This window comes from Lactuca serriola, chromosome 7 (genome assembly GCF_051521515.1).
Source record: "Lactuca serriola cultivar US96UC23 chromosome 7, Lser_US96UC23_V15, whole genome shotgun sequence".
NCBI lineage: Eukaryota > Viridiplantae > Streptophyta > Magnoliopsida > Asterales > Asteraceae > Lactuca > Lactuca serriola.
The window spans coordinates 88,984,774-89,009,031 of record NC_136414.1 but is presented as its reverse complement, the minus strand read 5'-3'; the positions used below and the strand labels follow the sequence as shown (position 1 = coordinate 89,009,031).

The 24,258-nt window shown below is 31.5% G+C and overlaps 1 protein-coding gene across 1 annotated transcript; it reads left to right on the top strand.

Annotated features, from left to right (window-relative positions):
* The first annotated feature begins 19,243 nt into the window (after nt 1-19,243).
* LOC145062173 (F-box protein CPR1-like) lies at nt 19,244-20,641 on the top strand. Its single transcript, XM_079009804.1, has one exon. It carries the CDS (start codon nt 19,274-19,276, stop codon nt 20,408-20,410), a length of 1,137 nt encoding a protein of 378 aa, XP_078865930.1. The 5' UTR covers nt 19,244-19,273; the 3' UTR covers nt 20,411-20,641.
* The last annotated feature ends 3,617 nt before the right edge of the window (nt 20,642-24,258 follow it).

Sequence of the window (24,258 nt, the reverse complement as noted above, 5' to 3'; positions counted from 1 at the left end):
ACCCAAGTGAATTGTGAAAAATCATCAACAATAATCAAAATATATTTGTTACCGCCAATACTTTCGATTGAAGATAGACCACATAAATTGATATGAATAATTCTAGTAGTTCAATTATCTTTGTATTTATGATTAAAGAATGAGTCTTTCTACTTTGTTTTACCATTTCAAAAGCAACACAAAGATGATCCTTTTCAAATTTGAGAAGTGGAAGACCTCACACAAGATCACCAAGAACAAGCTTGTTGATATCTTTGAAGTTGAGATGCAAAAGTCTCCTGTGCCATAGCCAAATGTCATCTGAAGATGCTTTTGCAAGTAAAAAAATTGAAGGCTTTCCTTCGATTGGCTTCAAATTCAGTGGATACATCTACCCTTTTCTTTTGGATTTTAGAATTACTTTCTTTGTTTCTGTGTGCACAATTTCATAACTTCCTAATAAAATGACACTTTCAATCCAAATTCTACAACAAGTTGAGAAACTCTTATCAAATTATGTTGTAAATCTTCAGCATATGCTACCTTCTGAATTGTGAATTCTACATTAGTTATCATTCCATAGTCTTGATTTCTCCAGTTACATTGTTGCCATACTTCACTCTTCCATCATTCTTCAAACTCCAAAATTCCCTTAATTGCGATCTCCTACTAGTGAGAATGTAGGAACCCAAACCAACTTGGGCTTTTATGAGAATGTAGATTTTGAAATAGAAGCAGGAAAAATATTGGTCTTGTCAATCTAAAAGGATTTCGTGATCAAAACATTATTCTCATCAAGTATCTTTTTGAAAACTTGAGTTTTGTTGTCACAAAGATTTATCTCAATGAATGGTCCATTCATTTGATGAAAGCTTTGGTTTTAGATAGATTCTTTTTGGAAAAAAAAATTCTTATGCTTTCAATTTCGCTTTATAATTCATTAAAATCTCATCTTGTTCAGACATTTATTTCTTTTGAACAAACACTTGTTTTAAAATTCGTTTGTTTGGTTTTGAAATCTTTGAGTAAAATGAACTGACACTAAAATGAGACTTTTTATTTTGAACTTGTGATGAGTAACCTTTTTTACTAAAAGATCTTGATGAATTAACAAGCTTTTGATTTTTGAGATTTTGATGAAGAACAAACCTCATATTGAGTTTTGGTTGTATCTTTTTTTTTTCTCCAAAATTTTTGTCTTTCTCGTAAATTCTTTTTGTATCTAGCATTCATTTCATTTTTTCTTTTCTTTCTTTAATTTTTGTTTTTGTTGATAATTCAACTTTGATTTCCCTTTCGAAACTCTAAAAAAACTTCTTCCAAATTGTTCTAATTAATTGGAATTTCATCCATTTAATTAACCACATGTGAACTTTTAGCATCATTCAATGGTTCTTATGTAACATTCTGTTGTTTTCCAAGAAGTCTTCTCTGAAAGACCTTTTGTCTCATCACCATTATCAATTGGTTTAGACCAAAAATAATTCTTAAAAAGGTTAGAATTATCAGTCTTAACAAATGTCAATTTAGGTGTATCATCTTTGTCTTGTCCATTCTTAACAAAAACTTGATTTGGAGTTGATTGCACTTTTGGAAAAACAACAGCTTGTTCTTTTAACTTCTTTAAACCTTGATTTTCAACAATCTTTTGAAATTCAACTAAATTTTTGGAAATCAAATTCCTTTTTGGTTCATCAACACTTTTCACAAAAGAAGAACAATCAATTTCATATTCAACAAACATTTCACTCATTTTACTTTCATAAAATTCGGAATCATTTTCACAAAAAAGATTTTCTTTCGATTTCAATTTTTGTCATAGTGAGTTATACTTCTCCAATGAATTTTTTGATTTATAGTTTGTTGTATTCTATTAAAACATTATGAATCATCATTTTATTTTGTTTTTATTTCAAAAACTCATCAACCTTTTCCAAACCAACGTTGTATGAGTCACAAAAAGATTCATCAGATGATACTAACGATTCACGGTTATAACAATCAACATCAATTTAATCTTCCTTAAACTCTAGAAAACGCAAATCATCTTATGTAGATTCGTAACTATTTCAAAATTCAAGTAAAGTTGTGAAATGTTATTATATAGATGTCTAGTTATGGAACAAAAAAAATTTCTTTGTTTTAACATATTTTCTCAATTGATAATTATAGCATCATATCTATATCTATTAAGCTTAGTTTTTATCTCCTCAATTTTCATCCTCCTCTCATCATTATTAAATGTATTCCAGCTAAGATTATCATCAAGATTAGAGTTTGTAACACGAGTTCATTTCAAGCTTTCACTAAAATAAAAAATCATATCACGTAACGCAATTAGTTTAGAATCATAACAAGAAATAGGAATATTAAGAGATTCAAGAATAGAATGTACCTTGTCGATCACCTTCTCACTCTCCGCAACATGTTCATGTACATTTTTTGTTTAAATACAAACATCTGAAACCACACCCTCATCCATAAAACACTCTTAACTATTGGAACTCATGCTATTGACCATCAAACACATGCCTCCTTTCACAACTTTCAATCCTTTCACAATCTTTTCTTCTTTTATAGCTTCTTTCACAACATAGAAATATCCATGAGTTTGCTTCCTCACCTCTTCATCCTCGAAGTTTGTTAACCAAACTTCAACTTGGCCATCATCATTATTGTCTTCACCAACAAGCAACACTTTTCCAGTTTGCTTTTACTTGTGAATCTCTTCAATCTTTTCCACATAATAAGCTTCATATTTTTTTTCTCCATTTTCTCATTTTGTTTCCTTATCATGTACTCTTTTGCAAAGTGATTTTTACCACGACAGTAATTAGAATCATATATGGAGTCTCCAAGATGCTTTTTGTCAGTTTTCTCTACTTATTTTGGATAGGATTTGTATCCTTCTTCTTTCACTTTTCAAACTTGATCCTTAATTCTTGAAGTTTCCTCCTGCATTATCACCTCTACCAGACTTATTTCCATTGAAATTGGAGAAATTTTTCTTGAAAAAATTCTTCGGGTTACTAATCATTAGAGCTTTAATTTCTCTAGTGAACTCTTTATCAATATCATCTAAATCTGAATCATCATTAACAATATGCCAACAGACCAACACTTGGAACAAATTTTGTTTCTTTGAGAACCTCAGTTACATGAGATTTCAGAATTCCAACCATCTTAGAAAGAGAATAAGTCTTGAATTGTTCATGTGCTTTGATAGTTGTAATAATTGATTTCCATTCAGGTCTTATAGAATTTAAGAAAATCACTCTTTCCTCAATTGATTTCCTACTTAAACTTGTTTAAGCATTCTACTTAACAAACGATTAAAACGATTAATAGTTTTTATTAATTGTTTCATCAAATTTCTGCTCAAAAGATCCAAATTCAGAAAGAAGAGTAGTTTGAATCGAATGAGTAAATTCAACATCTCCAGAGCATAATTCCATTAATCTTCCCATGTTAGGTTAGCTATAGAAATAGAACTCACCAATTGAAAAGTGTCTTGTGAAACATCAAACATTAAGATTCTGATTGCTTTTAGATTATTCATCAAATTCTCCTATTCATCTGTTGTGACGGCTTTATCATCAACAATGATTTCATCTAGTCTTGCTTGAGTTGTGACAATCTCTTTTGTTTTTTAGTGCTTTTATGCTTCTTTTGTAATTGATTTCCAAATGCTTGAACCATGAGTCTCAATTCCAAGAACATAATATTCAAATTGTAATGCCCAAACTTCAAAGTCTTCAGGAAAAAGAATCAAGATCCTATTAGTAGATCCAATACTACTCTAAAGATTGAAAGAAAATGCGTGAGAATCTTCTTTTGACATTTTTAGAAAAATTTCAAACAGAAATCTATTTAGAATTAGATCTGTGAGTGAAAAAAAAATTCAAATCAAAGAAAGATATCTGAACAAAGAACTTAAGATCAATTTGTAGAACTTGCAAAATGCGGAAACGATCAAAAAGTCAAAGTAGAAATCTAAAGAGCACGAAAAACTTCTAACAAACATATTTGAAAAACTAGCTAACAAATCACTCTCTCTGATACCAATTGTTAGAATTTTAGGAATGAATTGATTCTAATAAGAGAGCATCATGATCAAAAGAAATATTATGAGCACAATGATGTAAATAAAATCAAACTTTCATTAGAGAGTAAAAGAATAGTTCGGTACAAGATTAAGGAATTATTCAAGAAAAGATTACTCTATCTACTAACTAACTCTCATATATATATATATATATATATATAAAAGCCTGGAAGAGAGTCAGAAAGGAAAACTCTAAGTCAACATCTAGACTGCGAACCTAATATAATCAAAGATACAAAAATGGAAACAACTCATCTTGCATACTAATGGGAATAATTTATAACATGACAAATTTTTTTGCAAACATAGTTGTGTACAAACTTGAAACAACATATAAATTTTGAAACCTAACACTTACCCACCAATCTTTGATATCTTCCCATGTCTACCCACAACTTTAGCTTCTATCCGATGTTTAGTTCTTGGTTCCATTAATACACTTGTTAGTTTGCAACCCAAAAATCCAATTTCTTACAAGAAATCAAGAGTGTATTTTCTTTGTGATACCTAAATTCCCTCTTTTGACCTTGCAATTTCCATACCAAGAAAGTGTTTCAGTTGGCCCGATTTTTTTTTTCAAATTCTTTGCCTAAGACAAGTTTTAGTTCTTTAACCTACTCTGAGTACTTTGTGATAATGATATCTTCCACATATATAATCATAATTACCACTCACCCATCACGAGAGTGTTTCGTGACTCATCATGGGAAATAAAAGACTTGTAATCTTTAGGTTGATTATTTCCCAATGAATTCAAAGATGTTCATGGATTTATGATTCGGTAGTGACTTGCTTTGCCATCATCTCTTATCTCAACTTGTGGGTGTAGACTATGTAGTATTTTGTTTAGCATCTTTATTTAAGGTTCCATCGTTCGGTGGAGTTGGAGTATTCAGATTTAGGTTGTTAGTATCCATTTCACTTAGTATTCATATTAGGTTGAAAATAGATTCATGTTGCATTAGTATTGGGTCGGAAGGGTATAAGGTAAGATAGTCTAAAAACTGATATTCCTCAAATTTCTCCATGTGAATATATGTTGTGGAATAGTAAGGTTTATCTTCAAAGAGTGTAACATCCATGGAATAGTATAATCTTCTAGTGGATGGTGAGTAACCCTTATTACCTTGTTTGTTTGTAGAATATCCCAAAAAGACACACTTAAATGATCTAGGATCTAGTTTATTACGGTTTGGCTATTAATTATGAAAAATGAGGTACAACTAAATACTTTTAGTTTTACCTGGGAAAAAATTCAAATGCGAGGGAAATTAGACTATAGAGATTCACGTGGAGTTTTGAAATCAATGACCTGAAATAGAATCATATTGAGTAGTTGCAGTTAAGGCGTCTTCTCCCTAAAAATGATTTGGAACAAAGCTCGATAAAATTAAAGAATGGGTAATATAGAGTAGATGTCTATTTTTCCTTTCACTTCATTTTGTTGCTGGAGCCAACACATGTTGTGAGGTGGAAAATTCCCTGTTGAGTAGGGTGGTTTCCCAACTTGGAGTGAAAGTATTCTTTTGCATTATCAGATTTGAACACTTGAACTTTTGTTTCGAGTTGGTTTTGTATCATCGTATGAAAACACTGGAAGATCGACCAACTTCATATTTTTATTTCATTAGAAAGACCCATGTAACATGAGTGTTTTCATTGATAAAAGTAACAAACCATCTCGCATTGGAGATATTTTCACTCATGGACCCTAAACATCATTACAAATTAAGTAGAAATGACGAGAGGGTTGATACCTGAGTGGGGAATAAGAATTTCTAACATTATTGGATATTTGACACACTTCACAATTGTAATCATTCATATTTTTATTCATCATATGGGGAAATAACTTCTTTAAGTAATGAAATTTAGATGACTTAACCAATGATGCTATAACATCACATTATTTTGACTAGAAACATGAAATACTAAAGAGAATTGACATTTGTCTGACTTATCGGCTTCAATGTGGTAGAGTTTGATGTGTATATAATATGAACTTATTTTTAAATTACAAATCGTAATCCATTGTAGATAAACTAATACATACACTAGGTAGTGAACCTAATCATGTAGCAATTCAATTTTGATAGGAAAGGGTATTGAACATTAGGGGAATTGAAATGATTCAGATCAGATAATTCAAATGTTAATTAAAAGATAAACAATAAAAAAGTAAAGAAAGGGGAGGTTGTTTAAACTAAATTAAACTAGAAATGAATCTTAGATTTAGAAATAAGAGAGATAAAGTACATCCACTCATATTCCGAAACCCCCTATCTTACTATGGTTGGTTTATTAGTAGTGCAATGGATTTATATTGTTAATTATTGATTTTTATAATGATTAGTGATCTTGGTTTGATTAACTAATACTAATAATTATAAAGTGACTGACAAAATGATCATGCAATTAGCTAACTAAATATTCGAATTATGAAAGACTTAATCTAGTGATTTAAGGTCATGAAAATCAATCGAAGCAAAGAATTGACATCTAATGCTCTCTTTTAAGTTCACGATTATATCACCTAACCCTACGATTTGGTCTATCTTTATTCCTAATAGTTTGTTGTCATAAACTAATTATGTTACAAGTTAATATAACCAAATTGGTCCTCTAGACTATATAAAACTCAATTGTAGGCAATAAAAGTAGAGACTTTAACAGATAAGGTAACGCGGTGAATCAAACATAATAAATAATCAAACTATATAAATCCAACTAGAAAATCAAACCACAATATTAATGGTTCATCTATATCTAAGAGGAAGAAAATGGTATTACCCCATAATCAGTATATAAAAACAGAAAATCATTACAAATGAATTGCTAAAAACTATTATAAAACAAATCGATTTGTAGTCCTAATGCTCCTAGCTTTTGATTCTTCAATTCTCCGCTCGAAAGTGCTTCTCCAGCCTTGAAATTGACCCACATGGATTTTTTGACGAATAATATTCGTAAGGTATCTATGGATGAGTTGGGATTGATGGGATATCAATTTACGGTAAAAAGATCGAGTATTTAAAGAATTTATGAATCTGCGTAGTGACCATATACTTTTCACATCGTGAATACGGGTTTCCAAGTTGTACAAAAATTCAAAGCATAAATGAATTCGATTTTTTATTGAATTTTATTTATTTTATTTCTACAATTTCTATTTTAATTCTAAACAAAAATCTCCCCTTTATGTTTTATTTTTTTATGATTATGTGCCTTGCGTAAAGAGGAATTGACTTTTAGGCTGTGTTCCTGAGGATTCGACCCTACTTCCCTGTGTTATCCTTTAGTGCATTAGAGCAGTAATTTTTTATTTGTTTAAAATGTCCGCAACAACGCCCTAACAACCACCAACATTTTTCAATTTCTTTCATCCATATCTTTTCAGTATTTCACTTAAAACCCCTACAGGTTTCGGATAAATACCAATCAGAGGCTAGGTTTTATAAAAGCCTGAATTTATGATTATGTAACATTTGATATGTAGGAGATTCCAATCATTACCTACTTTTTTCTATTTTTCACTTGCATAATCACACACATCACTTAACCCTATAAGGTTTCAAGTCAAAAACAACTTGAGCCAAGGTTTTCCAAAGACTGAATTTATGATTATATATCATTTTTACCAAGATATGTATGACATTCAAACCAACACATACTTCTTTCTAAGTTTCTCTTGCACATTCACACATTTGCACTTCAAATCCTCGAGGTCTTAAGTACAACCAACATGAACCAAGATTTAACACATTCTAGTTTATGATTCTAATAATTATTACCATGATTGCGATAAGACTCTTCTTTACCGTGTTCTGGTTACAATATGGAATTCTCTTTAAAGTAGCATCGGTCATAATTCCAGTGGATGGAATCAGTGCTTACGAAACTACTACAAACCGAATTGGCATGTTCCTACCTACAAACAGATCTTTAGTAATTTTTATGTGCATGCTTTTCTGTGAACACATCGGAAGACAAACGTTTTATTTCCATTTATGATACACTAAGTTGGCAAGTTCTTGTTGGTTATCTTTTATCATAATGATGGGCGTGATACTCACGTCAAGCATAAGATTGGATGGTTAATTATGGAATGTATTTGGTGGTTTCTCTCTCCTACAATCCCAAAATTTTCAAATTTAATTTCGATGTTTTCCTTGCATATATCTATAAATGCCCAAATTTTAGTCGATTAACCTCTCTACGCATTCAAACGATTCTAGAGTATTGCGAGTTTTCTCATATATTCTTCAATTCTATGTGTGTTTCTTTTACTTAATTACCAATGGAATCTTCTAATAATCATGTTTCCTTTATAGATCAATTTGCCTCATCAGTTCATCTTGTTGTCAAGCAACATCAGAACTTGATTGCTGATCTTGAAGCATCGAACTATTCTACTAAGATTCAACCATCGATTGAGTGTTTCAATCATTCCATTTTGAAGATGGAACTCACACATCATGAAGATGTTCCGTTTTTTATTTAATTATAGCATATACAACAACAATTTTCAATAAGAAGATGGATGTGTTGAATTTCGATGTTCAAGGGCACAAAACGACGATTACCAAAACTGCCTTATGCAAATTGTTAGGAATAAGAACTGGTGATGCATATTTAAATCCTTATTTGGTTTCTTCTCCGAGCATAATTAGGGTTTTTATTAAATAGGGTATAAAGATGATTTGCTTATATTATCCAAATTTAAGAAGTCTTCGCTACCATCTATTTGGAATGCTCTTTTCACGATACTATTCATATGTTTTTCAAAAAGGATTACAGGTTCTGATAATACCAACAAACTATTCCATACTCTATTATATGTATTATATATACAAATGAAAAGATTGTTTTAGGTCAAATTCATTGGGTTCAGTTCACTCAAAGTCCCTCTTCTTCTTCGAAGGATACTAATATTTCTTGTGCAAGATTTTTTTCTATTGTCATGAAGAAAGCTCATGATCACTTGAAAGTTCCAAAAATGGAAGATGTGCAACTTGCAAAGTTATTGATGTTGAATACTACAAAATTTGTTACAGCGGATGCAAAAAACTTTAATTATATTGGGGATATTTCGGATGTTATGTTGCACAAAGTTCTTACGAGCAACAAGATTATTTCCATTTACAAACAGATACCAAAACCAGGTAAAAGATATATGAGTCCTTCTACGAAAGCATCTTTGGAGACTAAAAATGTTCAATAAAAGGTTGGTGGAAAGTCAAAATCTAAGGCATTTGATAAGATGTTTCTGCAAAGCAAAAGTCTCAAAGAAAGTTGAAAAAGAAATCCAAGATCTTTGTTGTAGATGAAGAGAACACGGTTAGTGATGTTCGTATTGATGATTATATTAATAATGATGATTGTGTGAGAGCATCAAATCCTGAAAATTTGGAGCAACCATCTACAAAAAGCATACAAAATCAGACTACGAACCCTGAGTCTTCGCAAATTGCAAAGGTATATGTTGTTTCTACGAACACTTAAACTCCGATACATGTTCAAATTGAGAGTGTTTTTTTTTCAAAATATCATCAATGAGCTTGTTGTGAATCTTTCTCAAACTAAATCACCACCTGTTCCACATATTTCTCCACTACCAACAACTTCTCAACCTCAAACCACTACCATTCAGGTTCCTATTCCACCGGTTTCATCTACATAAACAATCATTTCATTTCAAACTCCTATTTTCACAGACTCTACTACTCAAGCACAAACATCAATAAGTCTAAATGAACCCATTCAAACCACTCTTGTTCAGGATAACACAACACCAACAGGTGATGATGATGATGATGAGTTCGTAGTCGTTGATGATGAAGAAGTTGAAGTCACTAGTTCATTTCAACAATTTTTTGAGCTTGTTATCGCTCCATCACTTTTGGATGATGAGAGTGATTTGGATGATACTTTTGTTGTTTCTCATATTACTAAGAAAGAATATCAACTTTAGATCAAGAAGTTGAATGTTCTTGTTCGTAAAGCGGATTCTTTTTCAACCAATTTTCAAAACTTGATGCTTAATCATGAGAATTCAATGAAGTTAATTCTTTCGGAGAACAAGAGGTTATTTGATGCTCAGGAGAAGTTAATAAGTGATTCTTCTGTGAAAGCTAATGAAGCTCTTTCCAAGGCAGCTGCAACATTGTCAAAAGTTGATTATGTCATCACAGAGGTTCAAACTTTGAAAGAATCCATTATCTTTGTGAATTTAATCCATTATCAAACTGTCATTGGTGCCCTCAACACTCTTGTTGATCATTGTTATACATAAGCAAAAATGGTGGATCTTTCGGCAAAAGGGAGAATAAAGTAAAATCTCTTAAGTTGGAGTTGAGAAAAGTCAATAAGGATTTTGAGAAAAACGATGAAGAGTTGCTACTTGTTAAAGGAATAAACTTTGAAATTAATCACTGACTCATTTGCATTGTGGAAGAGAAAGATGTTTCCCATGTCAATTACATGTCTCAAATGCTAGATGCAAAACTCAATCCTATTCATTCGCAACTATGTGAGCTAAAAGGTGTTATATGTAACATGGATACTTCACAATAAGGGGGAGAGGAAGTAGTTCAATAAGATATTCCTCAAATCAATCTTAAAAATCCATATATTTTCCCTCAAAGGACCAAGAAAGATGATTCTCTAAAGGTTAATATTGTTGATAGGTCACTTAAATGGAGAATGGAAGAGATCACTCCTAAATTTCCAATTAATATGGGAGGAGATGTGGGAACAAGTTCTGTAAGAATTATTTCACACAAGGAAGTTGATCTAAGTGATGCAGAGGTTGAGAAAGTAGCTCAATTAAATAAAGATGAATTGATAGAGAGAATAAAGCAACTTCAAATTGAGTTAGAGATGCAGGATGGTGAGAAATGAGAAAAAAAAAAGCAATTAAAGCTACTCTTAAAGCTTTATGGCCAAAATGTACAAATGAAATAATTCAAAATGTAGCCATAAAGGAAGTTGAAAAATATTGGCTTGATCCAAATTCATCATTTGTTGTTGATAATTTAACGTATTCTAAATTAGATCTTCCAATGACTTCTAAAGCATTTCTTTTCAGATGTTTTCAAAATATGAACAATGTTCCATTGTCAAATGTTGTTGTGAATAAGAAACTTTTTAAGTTTTGTGTTACCTATTCAAAGCCTCAATATGAAGTATGGACTCTGAAGAAGATTAGTCTTGGCAAGAAAATTAAGGAAGTAAGGTTGGGAGACTTTACCAATTACAAGTTCACTGTTTTGAGAGAATCAAACAATAAACAATTTGTGTTTACTTTTGTTGATCTTCCAATTATGAATCCCTATGACTAGATTCTACTGTATTGTATGTTGAAAAAGCATGAATCCAAGTTCAGTTCTCAACTCCAGCATTTGAAGAAAATGACCAGATTATATGTCATGGAATTAATCAAGATGGATGTTGAAGTAGCAGGATTTTTGAAGAATAATAGAAGTGTAAAACCTTGTAATTAGCCAGATCAATTAGAGGGGTTGTGAGATGGATTAATCCAAAAGGATCCATAGGGAATTGTTTACAAAGTTCATGAATATCACAAAGTTTAGAATTAAATGTTATTTCTCTAAGATAAACATTGTTCAAATCAAACACACTGAAATGGATTCTTACTAGAGTTGAGATATGCAAAGCAAATTCCAAAGATGATCTCAAGAGGGTCTTAGAAATGCTCAGATGGTAGATAAGAGCTCGTATAGTGATTACTGGAATAATTCCTGAAGTTTTTGAAAAATCCAAGTGAAGAATTATTTTGCAACTCAATACAAAGGGGGAGATTGGTGGAATTCATAGATTTGTTAGGTTATGTTTGAGTTTTGATGCGAAATGTATTTTGAAGTTATTTGTATAATATTAACTTATATATGCAAATAGCTTTGTTTGTGTTCATATATTTTTATACCTAGGATTCATAGTTTGTGTTAGCTTTCTTTGATAGATTTATTTTCCTAGGTTTCCTGACCTCATTGGTTAGAGCCTAACTGACTCCTTTGTACTCATTATACAAGGCCTATTAGTTAGTGGTAGAGAGTATGTTTGAGAGGTGTCTTACGCCATTGTAACTGCATACCTTTTACTCTAAATGAAAAACTGGATCTTATTTACATCAAAGTTTTCATTCAGTTACGTCATGTCTTTGTTGATTTCATTCTGATAGAATCTATCGATCCTATCAAGAAAGTGATCATCGAAAAACTGTATTGATTCTTTCCATTCAAGGATCAAACTGAAACCTTTTGTAACTTACAGAGAATATTTGATCAACCTAAAAAACTCTATGTCACATTAGATGACTAATCATATTCTCCAAGATATTTAACTATACATAAAATAATGTTAAATATGGCGATAATAGTATTCAGAGAATTCACACAAATTAAATTTAGTCAGTCCCATTAAAAAAAAATTCCTTCTTTTAAGCTAAGTATTAATGGTCACACTTCAGCTATAGGACTTCAATATTCGAGAAATGGGATTTGATTTGGATTTAGTATTTGGATATTGGAACATTGATACAACAACTAATTTAATGTTTAGATACATTGGGAGATAATCTTCACATAAATACTTGTTATGATATTAACATGTTTAATACATGAATAACATTATTATTCTAAAAGTTAATAGTTGGTCATAACTGTGGGAGAAATTATGAAGTAAGACTAATATGAATTGGATTGGTTGACTCTCACTAGATTAAAGGAGGCAAGTGTTTGTAACTAAGATTCATTAGTACGTGTTAAAGAATTAGCATTTGTGACAACCCAAAATATTTGGATCAAGCAATGTCTAGATTGTAACCATGTACAATTGAATTCACAATACAACCTTGTTACAAATAAACTCTTGAAAGCCATAAGGGCATTATTGGTATGGGTAGGTATATAAGTTCACACACACATACACACACACACACACACACATATATATATATATATATATATATATATATATATATATATATTAGAAATCATATTTATAACAAGCCCTTGAAAGTAAATAAGTTTTAACAAAGAAAGACTAGTCAAATGGTTGGAATAGAAACCAAGAATTTAGAACATAGTTTATTAGTATTTAGCCTAGTATCGCACCCATCCTAGAACACCCCAAGACCGCAATCACCACCCATAAAGCATCAAAACCGAAATCACCTTCCCATGAAGCACTAAGGCTGTAAACATAAGCTAAAAGAGATGCTAGAACTGAAATTACCCTTAATGGGCCACACTTTGGCCGAAACACATTACCTAAAGCCCATTAGAGTCGAAAACCCAACCTTTTGGAACCGAAATCCCTTCTTCAAGATCCATTAGGACCGCAATTACTCTTTTGTGAGTGATTTAGGATGATTTCGGTCATGATGGAGAGCAAACACCTTCTTTATGGCCGAAAAATAAAGTGAGTTTCCCAAGAATGCTTCCGGTAGATAAGATTGACCTTGAGATGTGATACCCATTTCTATTTCCAATGCAATTCACAGTTTTCTACATAATATCGAACGTATATCAAGGAAGCAACTAACAGTCCTCAAAGTAAACATCACACCCACCTTACTCCTCTTATTTGAATAAGGTTATCCTCACTAAACCTCACCACTCCTTCATCTTGTTTCCGATTAATTCACACTCTCTCAAAAATCCCTCCCTCACTTCACTTAACAAACAATTCAAAACCTTTTTAAGAACAGACTTAGGATCGTTCAAGCTCAACATTCTCCAAGTATCATCCCTAGATCCTTATAAGTATTTCGAGTTTGGCTAGTGATTCTACACATTATTTTGTTGATTTCATCCTGTTTACACAAAATATTATGTGTTGACAACCTTAGGATATCATAGTCTTCAAGAGTTCATCAAACACTCCAAGTGTTTTAGGCTCAAAATCTTCATCTCATCACTTCAACTACACACATCAACCGCTCAATGTGAGTTCATACCCCCACATTTTTCCAAGCTTTTCTATGTTTTAGGGGGGGGGGGGGGAATACAAGTAAAACACAAGAAATCTTGTGTTTAAAAACATAAATCGTTTATTATGTTTTCACGTACTTTATATACATGGTTTACGCAAAAATGCTAAATTTTTTACTACCAAACTTATAAACTCTTACGTATAAAGTTGTTTAAAATACTAAAGTTTACCATTTCATCGAAACATACACTTTTAAACTATAGTAGGTATAGTTTGGGGAACATTCACGTTATTTTACTCTTTTGGGTCAAAGGAATAATTATATAAAAATATGATTATCATATAGATAGTAAATACTGTAAAGGGATAATACATACGATAACAAGGAAAAGATAACTACAACACACTTTATGTAAACTAGTTAATACAGGATTGTGAGCCACTCATTCGTTGTACCAAACATGGTACCCGTTAAAATCCTGAATTATAACCAGAGTCTCCTGGAGGGAGAGCTTGAGTTTGTGTATGGATCTATACAAGACTAATAACCCTGCACCTCAGTTGTTCGCTACAGTTAGATCAACAAGTCTAGGGTGACAAATGTCATAACTTTCCGATGCCTGAAGAATGTCGTGCATGCCATTAGTTATATTAGCATGGTTATAATGAACACTCACAATAAGCATTAACTAAATATTTACATAACGATATATTTTCAAACATTCTTAAAGGGGTATTCACTCTGTGATTACTTAGTATATACATCAGGGTTACATAAAATTAATGTCCAATAGATAGTGGAATGTGTGATTTCCGTCTTATTTCCTGTTCCTTGTTTGATTATGGACTTAGGGCATAATCACCTTTTTGACTGTTTGTTCCATCTTGATTTTATATAACTTGTATGTACAAAGTGATAATAGGAGGGTATTAACATCACATCTAGTTACAGTGCAAACACGTCTTCAGCTAGTTTTACTTATGAATAAAGCTACGTATCATTTAACTAAGTATAGCAATTATACTTGTACTTTTCGGTCTTGACACGTCTAAGACTGCAATTTTCATACATCAGAAAATATTGGATTTTCTGGGAACAAGCATTTTACAATTATAAGGAAAGTATATAAACGAAATACATACATCTACAGTTCATACATAAGAAAATTTTGGATTTTCTGGAAACGTACATTACCATTTTACAAGGAAGAGATACAAAGAAAATACATACATTTTTTGGTCTTGGGTATAAGACTTACAGCTTGTTTTTAAAACAAAATATCGGATTTTCTATAAGTATACAAAAATCAATTTCTTGAAAACATTACAAACCCTTTTCATACAAAATGCATATGAACTCACCAACGTAATCGTTGACACTTTTCAAAATGACTTATATTCTCAGGAAACCAATAGACAGGTATTCAACCCTTCTTGAGGGTCGGCGTCGTCGTTTCATGATTTCTACTTTTCATTTATTTGTATTTAATTTTGAACAAGTAAAGTGTTGTAAATGATGTAAACTTATATTATCAATGTATGAATGTTTGGGTTGCTATGTTTCATTACTATTCAATTATTATGATATTGTACATGAAGTCACCTCATAGATCGCTATCATGAGTGATACTTGATAAAATGTACTATCATTGTATCCTTAATACCTGAGATACATAGTTGAACTTAAGTGTAGGGATTGATATGCTTTGATATTGTCAAATGTCGATCCTTAATTGGGAAATTATAAAGGTTATTTTTTAATTATGGGGTGAAATATGCAAGAGGATTATCTATTCAAGATGATATTTGTTCCTCTTGTGTGTTGAGAGATATACATTTAACATTTGTTTCCCAAAGTTGAACACCAAATGAGATTGATTGCGATCCAAATTTCATGTTCAACAGGATGTCTGTAACAAATAGATAACTGATAAACTTACCTTATACATCCATTGTAAGCTTTTGGGATTTGTATGTTAATGAATGACATTATTTGTCGTGTTATTGGGGACAGTGCAATGTTGTTAGACGCTCATCACTGTCTATATCAATCTATTATGGGTCTTGTACAAGTGGGAGATTGAAAGATCTTTATGCTTAAGAGTCATTATAGAATGATATTTTCTAATGACATACGATCCTATAGGGTTACACCTTATAGCAAGTTACTACTAATTGATTATTTATTAGAGTAATTTTGATTATTAATAAACATCAACACTTGTATTTAACTGGAAAAATAGTATTTTATGAAGAAAAAAAAATATTCTACCAACATATTGGGAATTATTGTTTATAGGAAATAATAATAAAAGAGAAACATTAACTAATCATATTTATAAGCCATGAATATATAATTCATGTACAAATTAAATGAGCAGTTTGAATAACCATCTATTTATATCATATAACTAGTTTGTTGGAATAAGTCAGTGAAAGGCAATCTATTTTTGACTTTCATGTCAAAACCAAGAGTACACACAAGTATGGCTTTTATGTTACTTGTTGATAAATATCTTCCATCATACTTGCATGCTTTGACTTATTAGAAGGTATGCTCCTTCTCTTCACATGTCTTGGTATATATATAAGTGTTAGAGATAAAAACTAGTTATTTTTTTCATTCTTCTCTCTTATTTTGCAAGCTAATTTCATGGTTTTCCTCCTCCATCTCCTCTCCTCTTTGTCTTGCAATTTGGTGCAAGATTAAAGGTTCATAGTTTCTTCTCCTTTCAAGGTATATTTGGTATATACTTCTAAGGCTTAAGAATAGCTAATATACAAGTGAAGACTAGCATCTTTGGTGGTATTTCCTTGCATGGTGGATACTTTTTGAGAGCTTCTATTTTGGAGCTTCTTACCATCTTCATCAAATTCCTAATTGCCAAAAGGAATCAAACACTTCAAAGGTTGTAAACTCTTTCCTTCTATGGTTGTTTTAATCTTTCCAAGTGTTTCAAAATGATATTTGGTGCGTAAAATGGTTTTAGTTTGTTCAGATCTAAAATTGCTTCCATTGCTAATCTTGTGGTTTTGACTATTATTTTATTTTTTTTACTATTTTTGAATAAAGCTTAAAACTTCCCCCATATCCATTGAACATGAGATAGAAAATATAATTGGTTTTTATATGATTTCCATTGTAGGACCATTGTCATCTATTTTATTTAAGTATTCAAAAACCAAACGATATGATCCTTGTGTAGTGTTCTCAGCATCAGTGTGTTCTCCTCCGTTGAAGTGTGACACCAATAATGATGCTCTAGGGTTCCCAAATTTAATTTTATTAACCTGATTGGAGAGCTTCATAATTCTCTCCCTTCAAATATATTAGAATATTATGTTATTCTTTCTAGGCCTTCAATTCCCCATAAGTGTTTTTTGCTCATGGACCCAATGCACCTCTGTCTCCTAGGTCATATGATGATCTTAATTCTACATTCTCCAGTGATTTTTTCAATCGATTTGAATTTCAACGATCATCATTTTCACAGTTGATTTCATAACTTCATCAATGATTCCATCCATCGGTTGGAACTCTAATATAATAACTTCCTACATCTAGTAAAATTTTAACTAAAATATCTACCTAGCGGGTAAACGGCAACAACTTGTGCCGCTAACCAGACAATTATTTGAGCTTCCTTTTGTGAGCTTCAATGTGATTTTGAAGACTTGTATTGATATTATCGATCATAAAGGTCTCTGAAATGTTTGATCCCGGTAATGGAACCAATCGATAGATAACAGAAAACAATTGATGATTGATTGAGATCAAAATACAAAGTATATAAATCTAATAGACAATATATTATAGACAGGAATGAAGGAGAAAAATATCAATGAAGAGTCGAAGGTTCTTTCTTCTCTTAATCAAAAAGCCTCTCTAAAGAGACAACTCTATGTCGAAGCAAATGTTGTGAATTAAAATGTAAAATACCCAATTATCTCATCATTCCTATGATTATTACAAGAGACCAAGCCCATGTCTCTAACCCAACCGTTTTATTAAAATTTCTTTTTAAAAAACGTTTAGTGAAAATTCGCAGATCTTAGTTTGAGTTTGGATTCACACAATTGTTCCTCTAAATCCCTCAAACTAGGGCTCTTGTAGCAACTTGTAACGACTCATTTTCACAACAAACTTTCCATTTTTATTTTATGTAAAACTTTGCATTTTTATAATCCAAGTTAGGAAAACATTTGTTCCAAAATACATTAGTCACATGTTTTTTTTAAATGTCATAATAAAATACTTACGGTCATAATGATCTAACGTGACTATTGACTAGTATTTGTCACACTTTTTATGTAAAATAGTGACAAAATGTGTGATCATACTTTGCAATGATGAAGATTTTTAGTTAATATGTAACTAAAACATTATTGGAATTTGATTAATGACCTTTAGTGACGCAATTAACCAAATCCGTGACAAGCATGTTTCCAAAAAGTGTGGCCATGTCATTTTGTACTAGTGCTATGAATATTACTATTTATGCTAGCTGAGGATACTTCGAGAGTAAGATGCAAAATATAAAATGAGACGTATTGCAATCAATTATGAAACCAAAATATAAGGATTTTTATGGATTTTTCCCTATCTAAACCCAGTCAAGATAAATGACTACTTGAATCGGTTTCATGGGTTCTATCTCTCATTGTTTTGGATTTTTCAACAATAGAGGTCACAGAGGAAGGAAGCATCAGGGGAGGAAGGAGGTAGCCAGCACAGGGGGATTGAAATTGAATTTTTTTTTTTTAAGAGTTTGAGGATTTTTGTTGTCTTTAATTTTGAACTTTTGGTAAGCCCGATTTCAAAAGTAAGGTTTTTGTTTCAAATTCTTTGATGGTAGGATTTCGCTTCATTAGTGATTACTTTGGCAAATTTGGTATTTTCCAAATCTTCACATGAAGGTAAATTACAATTAAAATCGCAAGTCTTTCATTTCATTCCATGTATCAAATTTAGCTAACAATGCAAAATTCATACTTCATGAAATTAAAAATGTACTTACATTTACAAATGAAAAAGAAAACAAGACTGACCATAAGGGCAAGAGTGAAACCATACGGATATAACCTTTTTCAAAGTTGGACTGACACTAACAATTTGATCAAACCATAGGACCATTTCTGTAAATTAGTGTTATATTAATTTACACCTATCCACATCTCGTCCATTGTAAAAACCCTAGAAATTCGTTCCGGCAGCAGTACGTATCCAAAATCAAAATGTCAGACCATGTCCCTTTTCATATCCAGCAGGAAATCCTCAAGCGGCTTCCTGTAAAATCATTGATTTCGTTCAGATCCGTCTCAAAAGCATGGAAGTCTTTCATCGATAGCTCGGACTTTATTACTGCTCACAGCCTCCTGCATGTTCAGCCGCAGCATCTGCTTCTAAGGCACCGAGATTGGCATCATCCACTGAAGAAAATCAATGTTTCTTTATTCAGTGAAGCCACTTTCCCCCAACAGAGGTTTGTTCAAACTTGTCCCCGCTCCATTAGACGATTTGATTCTCCAAAAATCATCGGTAGCTCTCACGGGTTGTTGTGTGTGCATGATAGTCATTCGGAGGTTGTTGTTTGGAATCCCTCGATTAGAAAATCGATATCTATTCAGTTACCTTCTATGAGGTATGACAGATTTCTATTTTTTCTTAGTTTCGGGGTATGTCCAGTCACTCTTGATCCCAAGATTATCAAGATCACACAATTTGGTCAGTGGTGTGAAGAGAAAAGAAAAATTAGCAAATACTGGAAAGTTATTGTTTATACTTTCAGCTCAGGGGAGTGGAGAAAACTCTCTAACAACAAAGAGCGTAGGAAATCAGTTTTACATAGACATACAGGGCCTCAGGTAATTATTGATAGGTTTATCTATTGGTCTGCATTATACCCCCCGAGACCACAGTATCGTAATCTGATAATGTCATTTGATATGACTAATGAGAGTTTTGAAGTCATAGACCTCCCACACAATTTAGCATGCCACCCTCACAACCAGTTGTCCATTTCTAAGCTGAGGGAGTCTCTTGTCATTCTTGAATCAAGTAATAACATGGAGAACAAATTAGTGTTTGTTGTATGGAAGATGGAGCATAATGTTCAAAGATCATTTACAAAGCTGTTCACCATTGAGGCACAACATGAATCAATTATGAAGGTATTGGGATTTAGGGAGAGTGGCCAACCTGTAATGGAAGTGAAAGATGATGTTTCTAAAAAGAGTAAACTTGTTGTCTATGAGCCCAACTCAAAGAACTTCTCTGACCTTGAGATTAATGGAGTTTCTGATGAATTTTATGTGAATTCTTACGAGGAAACACTACTTTTGCTTGATAGGTCTGATTGTATTAGTTATTAAAATTGATCACCTGGCAAGAGCTAAGAACATCCGACGCGACTTTTGGGGCAGGTGATTTAGTATGATAGTTTGATGGTACATCTCATACTTTTGTTGATAGTGGATTAGATATGTTTACTAATCTCAATAGGTAGTAGAGTAATTAATCTAGATTACAAGCATTAATGTGATCACAGATAACATAGAGTATGAATGCATAAAATAATTGAGGCTACTCAAAATTGCTTTGTCCTTGGCTTGCATATTTTTTGCTTCTGTCATTTATAATTGCTTACAACATATATAATTCTTATAAAAGGAATTTTAAATGGTTAGTTATCAACAAGTTATACGAATCGATGTTATATTACTTCAACCACTAACCATCAGAAGGAATTTGTTCGACGGCCTGTTTATATTGAGGATTATAGAGTTGTTTTAACTTTTCTTGTTCCAATTACCGCAAATAATCATGTGGAAAGATTCATTTTAGAACATCCTATTCATAAAAGTTAAAGATTTTTTTTTAAAATCTTATAATTTCAAATGGAAATGTTGTATGCTTGGGTGCATGGTTTTGTGCAGGTCTATGATTGATTATTTGTATGTTCATCTGAATTAATATACACAACACACAAACCTTGAATTATTTTTTGAAATATATACAAAACAATTATTTTAATTTATATATACCTAAGTCATCAACCGAGTTTGTTTCATACCCCACAAGAAACTCCAAGTTTTTAGAGGTACACTTATCAATTGAAGCTTTCCTGACACATTTCACCACTTAGTTCAACACTTTCTGCATTAGACTACCACCACGAGCACAATGACCATAATACCTATTCGTCACCGCCAACCAAATCATATAAGGAGTGGAATCATATAAATGATGTCCAACCAATTAATTATCGATCCACGTATAACTATAAGTATAAAGTACACTACACGATATTTGATTGAGTTATTAATGCAAAATCCATAGTTTCTATAGTATTTTGTATGGAAGTATTCATAAATTAAAACACATTACCATATCACCTAAGAAATATAACCTATGAGTTAAGTATCAATCCATCTGTAACTATAAGTCTAAAATACATTACATGTTAAATTTGATTGAGTTATTAATGAAAAGGCCATACTTTTTATAGTATTTTGTATGAAAGTATTCATAAATCAAAACAGGTTACTATATCACCTAAGAAATATAACATATAGGGTTATATTTCATCAGGGGCTACTACCATCAATCAAAATAAATACATATTTTCCCTTAACTTTATGTCTAAATCACATTAGATTCTAAACTTGATTGAGTTATCAATGCCCTAATCCCTTTTTATAGCACTTTGTATGAAAGTGTACATATAAATCATTGCACTTTACAATAACACATAAGAAATATAACTTGGGAGGTTATATTTCATTCGATGTGCTTTCCCCGAATCAAATAAGTGTATGTCAGCACATGATTATAAGTCTTAACTACATTACATGTTAAATTTGATTGAGTTAGTAATGCAAGAGTCCATGTGCGCATCCCTCCCATCCAACGAATGCATAGGTAAAACACATATCAAAAGCACCAGTTGCCATAACATTAAATGTAGGCACCCCTTTTCTACCAAAATAACGCACTTGTTGAGTTTCAGGGATGGATGCCACTATGTGTGTACCATCAATACATCCAATGCAATCCTAAATGAAATTTCAAATTTAATAATAATATTGTAGTATTGTATTCAAAAATTAAAAGAATTATCTAAATATAATACCTTAAAATATGGCATGTATCTTTTATCATTCCTGATTTGTGAAGGTATAGAAGGAAAGGTTAGATCTTTCGGTCGTATAATGTCACATGTCATACCTTTGAATCTTTTGCCTCTAGAAGTTATTGCCTCTAAAACTTCATGAAATGCTCTACTAATTGTATCTCCCGATCGTTGAAATTTCTCCCCCACATCTCTATTGGACACAGCTAACGCAAGAGTGTATAAAAATACCCCCAACTTTTCAACAACCATCATGTTATCACTTGACTCCAATCCATACTTTAATTCAAGTTCTTTAGCTAGTTGTAGGAACACATTTGGGTGAATTCTAAATGCATTAACACATCGAATAGGATGACCATTCAAAATTTCATTCATCTAAGATACTCCTGTTTGAGTTGATGTCATACAAAGTTCCTTATACATGAACCTGAAATAATATGCAGCCGTTAGAACACGCACAGAGCGAGAGTCCAATAATAGTTTAGAATAATAAAGTTTCCTTCTCTTTTTTTTTTCTTTCAATATCCATTCAAACACTTGCACCTATTCAAGATGATTATTATAAGTACAAAATATGCAGAAATCATATATAATCTCTAAATTAATCATAACACAAGGTATCATAAATCCAATATGTAGCATTAAAATTTAAAATAGAACAAGAAATATAACCTAAGAGGTTATATTTCAATAAAGGTTATTGCAATTAACCAAATAAGCATACATCCGCCCATGATTATAAGTCTAAACATTGCATGCTAAATTTTGTTACGTTATTAGTGCAACAATACATACTTTTTATAGTGTTTTATGTGAAATGATACATATAAACCACTACACTTAACAATAACACGCAACAAATATAACATATGAAGTTATATATTTTATTAGAGGCGACTGCCCCCAATCAAGCATTGTAGATTCGTCAATAACTATGAGTATAAATCACATTACATGCTAAATTTAATTGAGTTATAAATGCAAAATTCCATACATTTTATAGTACTTTGTGTGAAATTATACATGTAAATCAATACATATTACAATAACACAAAAATTATAACTTAGGGGGTTTATATTTCATTACATGCAATTGCGTCCAACCAATTAATTATCGATCCACATATAACTATAAGTATAAAGTACACAACACAATATTTGATTGAGTTATTAATGCAAAATCCATAGTTTCTATAGTATTTTGTATGGAAGTATTCATAAATCAAAACACATTACCATATCACCTAAGAAATATAACCTACGAGTTAAGTATCGATCCGTCTGTAACTATGAGTCTAAAATACATTACATGTTAAATTTGATTGAGTTATTAATGAAAAGGCCATGTTTTTTATGGTATTTTGTATGAAAGTATTCATAAATCAAAACAGGTTACTATATCACCTAAGAAATATAACCTATGGGGTTATATTTCATCAGGGGCTACTACCAACAATTAAATATATATTTTCCCTTAACTTTATGTCTAAATCACATTAGATTCTAAACTTGATTGAGTTATCAATGCTCCAATCCTTTTTATAGTACTTTGTATGAAAGTGTACATATAAATCATTTCACTTTACAATAACACACAAGAAATATAACTTGGGAGGTTATATTTCATTCAATGTGCTCTCCCCGAATCAAATAAGTGTATGTCGGCACATGATTATAAGTCTTAACTACATTACATGCTAAATTTGATTGAGTTAATAATGCAAGAGTCCATAATTTTTAAAATATTTTGTGTGAAAGTATACAATAAATAATATATTTTACAGTAACACATAAGAAATATAATCTTTGAGGTTATATTCATTGGAGGCCGTTGCCAATAATAAAAAAAGTATGAGTAAATTATATGGATGGTCCCTATGATTTGGGGTAATTTGCACGTTTGGTCTGTAACCTATTTTTTTAACTCGAAAAGTCCTTAATATTTGTTTTTGTTACGCGTTTGGTCCCTACTATTTGTTTTTGTAACGCGTTTGGTCCATGTCTTACCTGAGTGTGGGGTTGGGGTTGGGGATGTGTTTATTTAAATATATTAAAAAATAAAGAGCAAAATAGTTTTTTTAGGTA

Coding starts and splice junctions, on each gene's coding strand:
- LOC145062173 (XM_079009804.1), top strand. CDS start 19,274: ATGTCAGACCATGTCCCTTTTCATATCCAGCAGGAAATCCTCAAGCGG.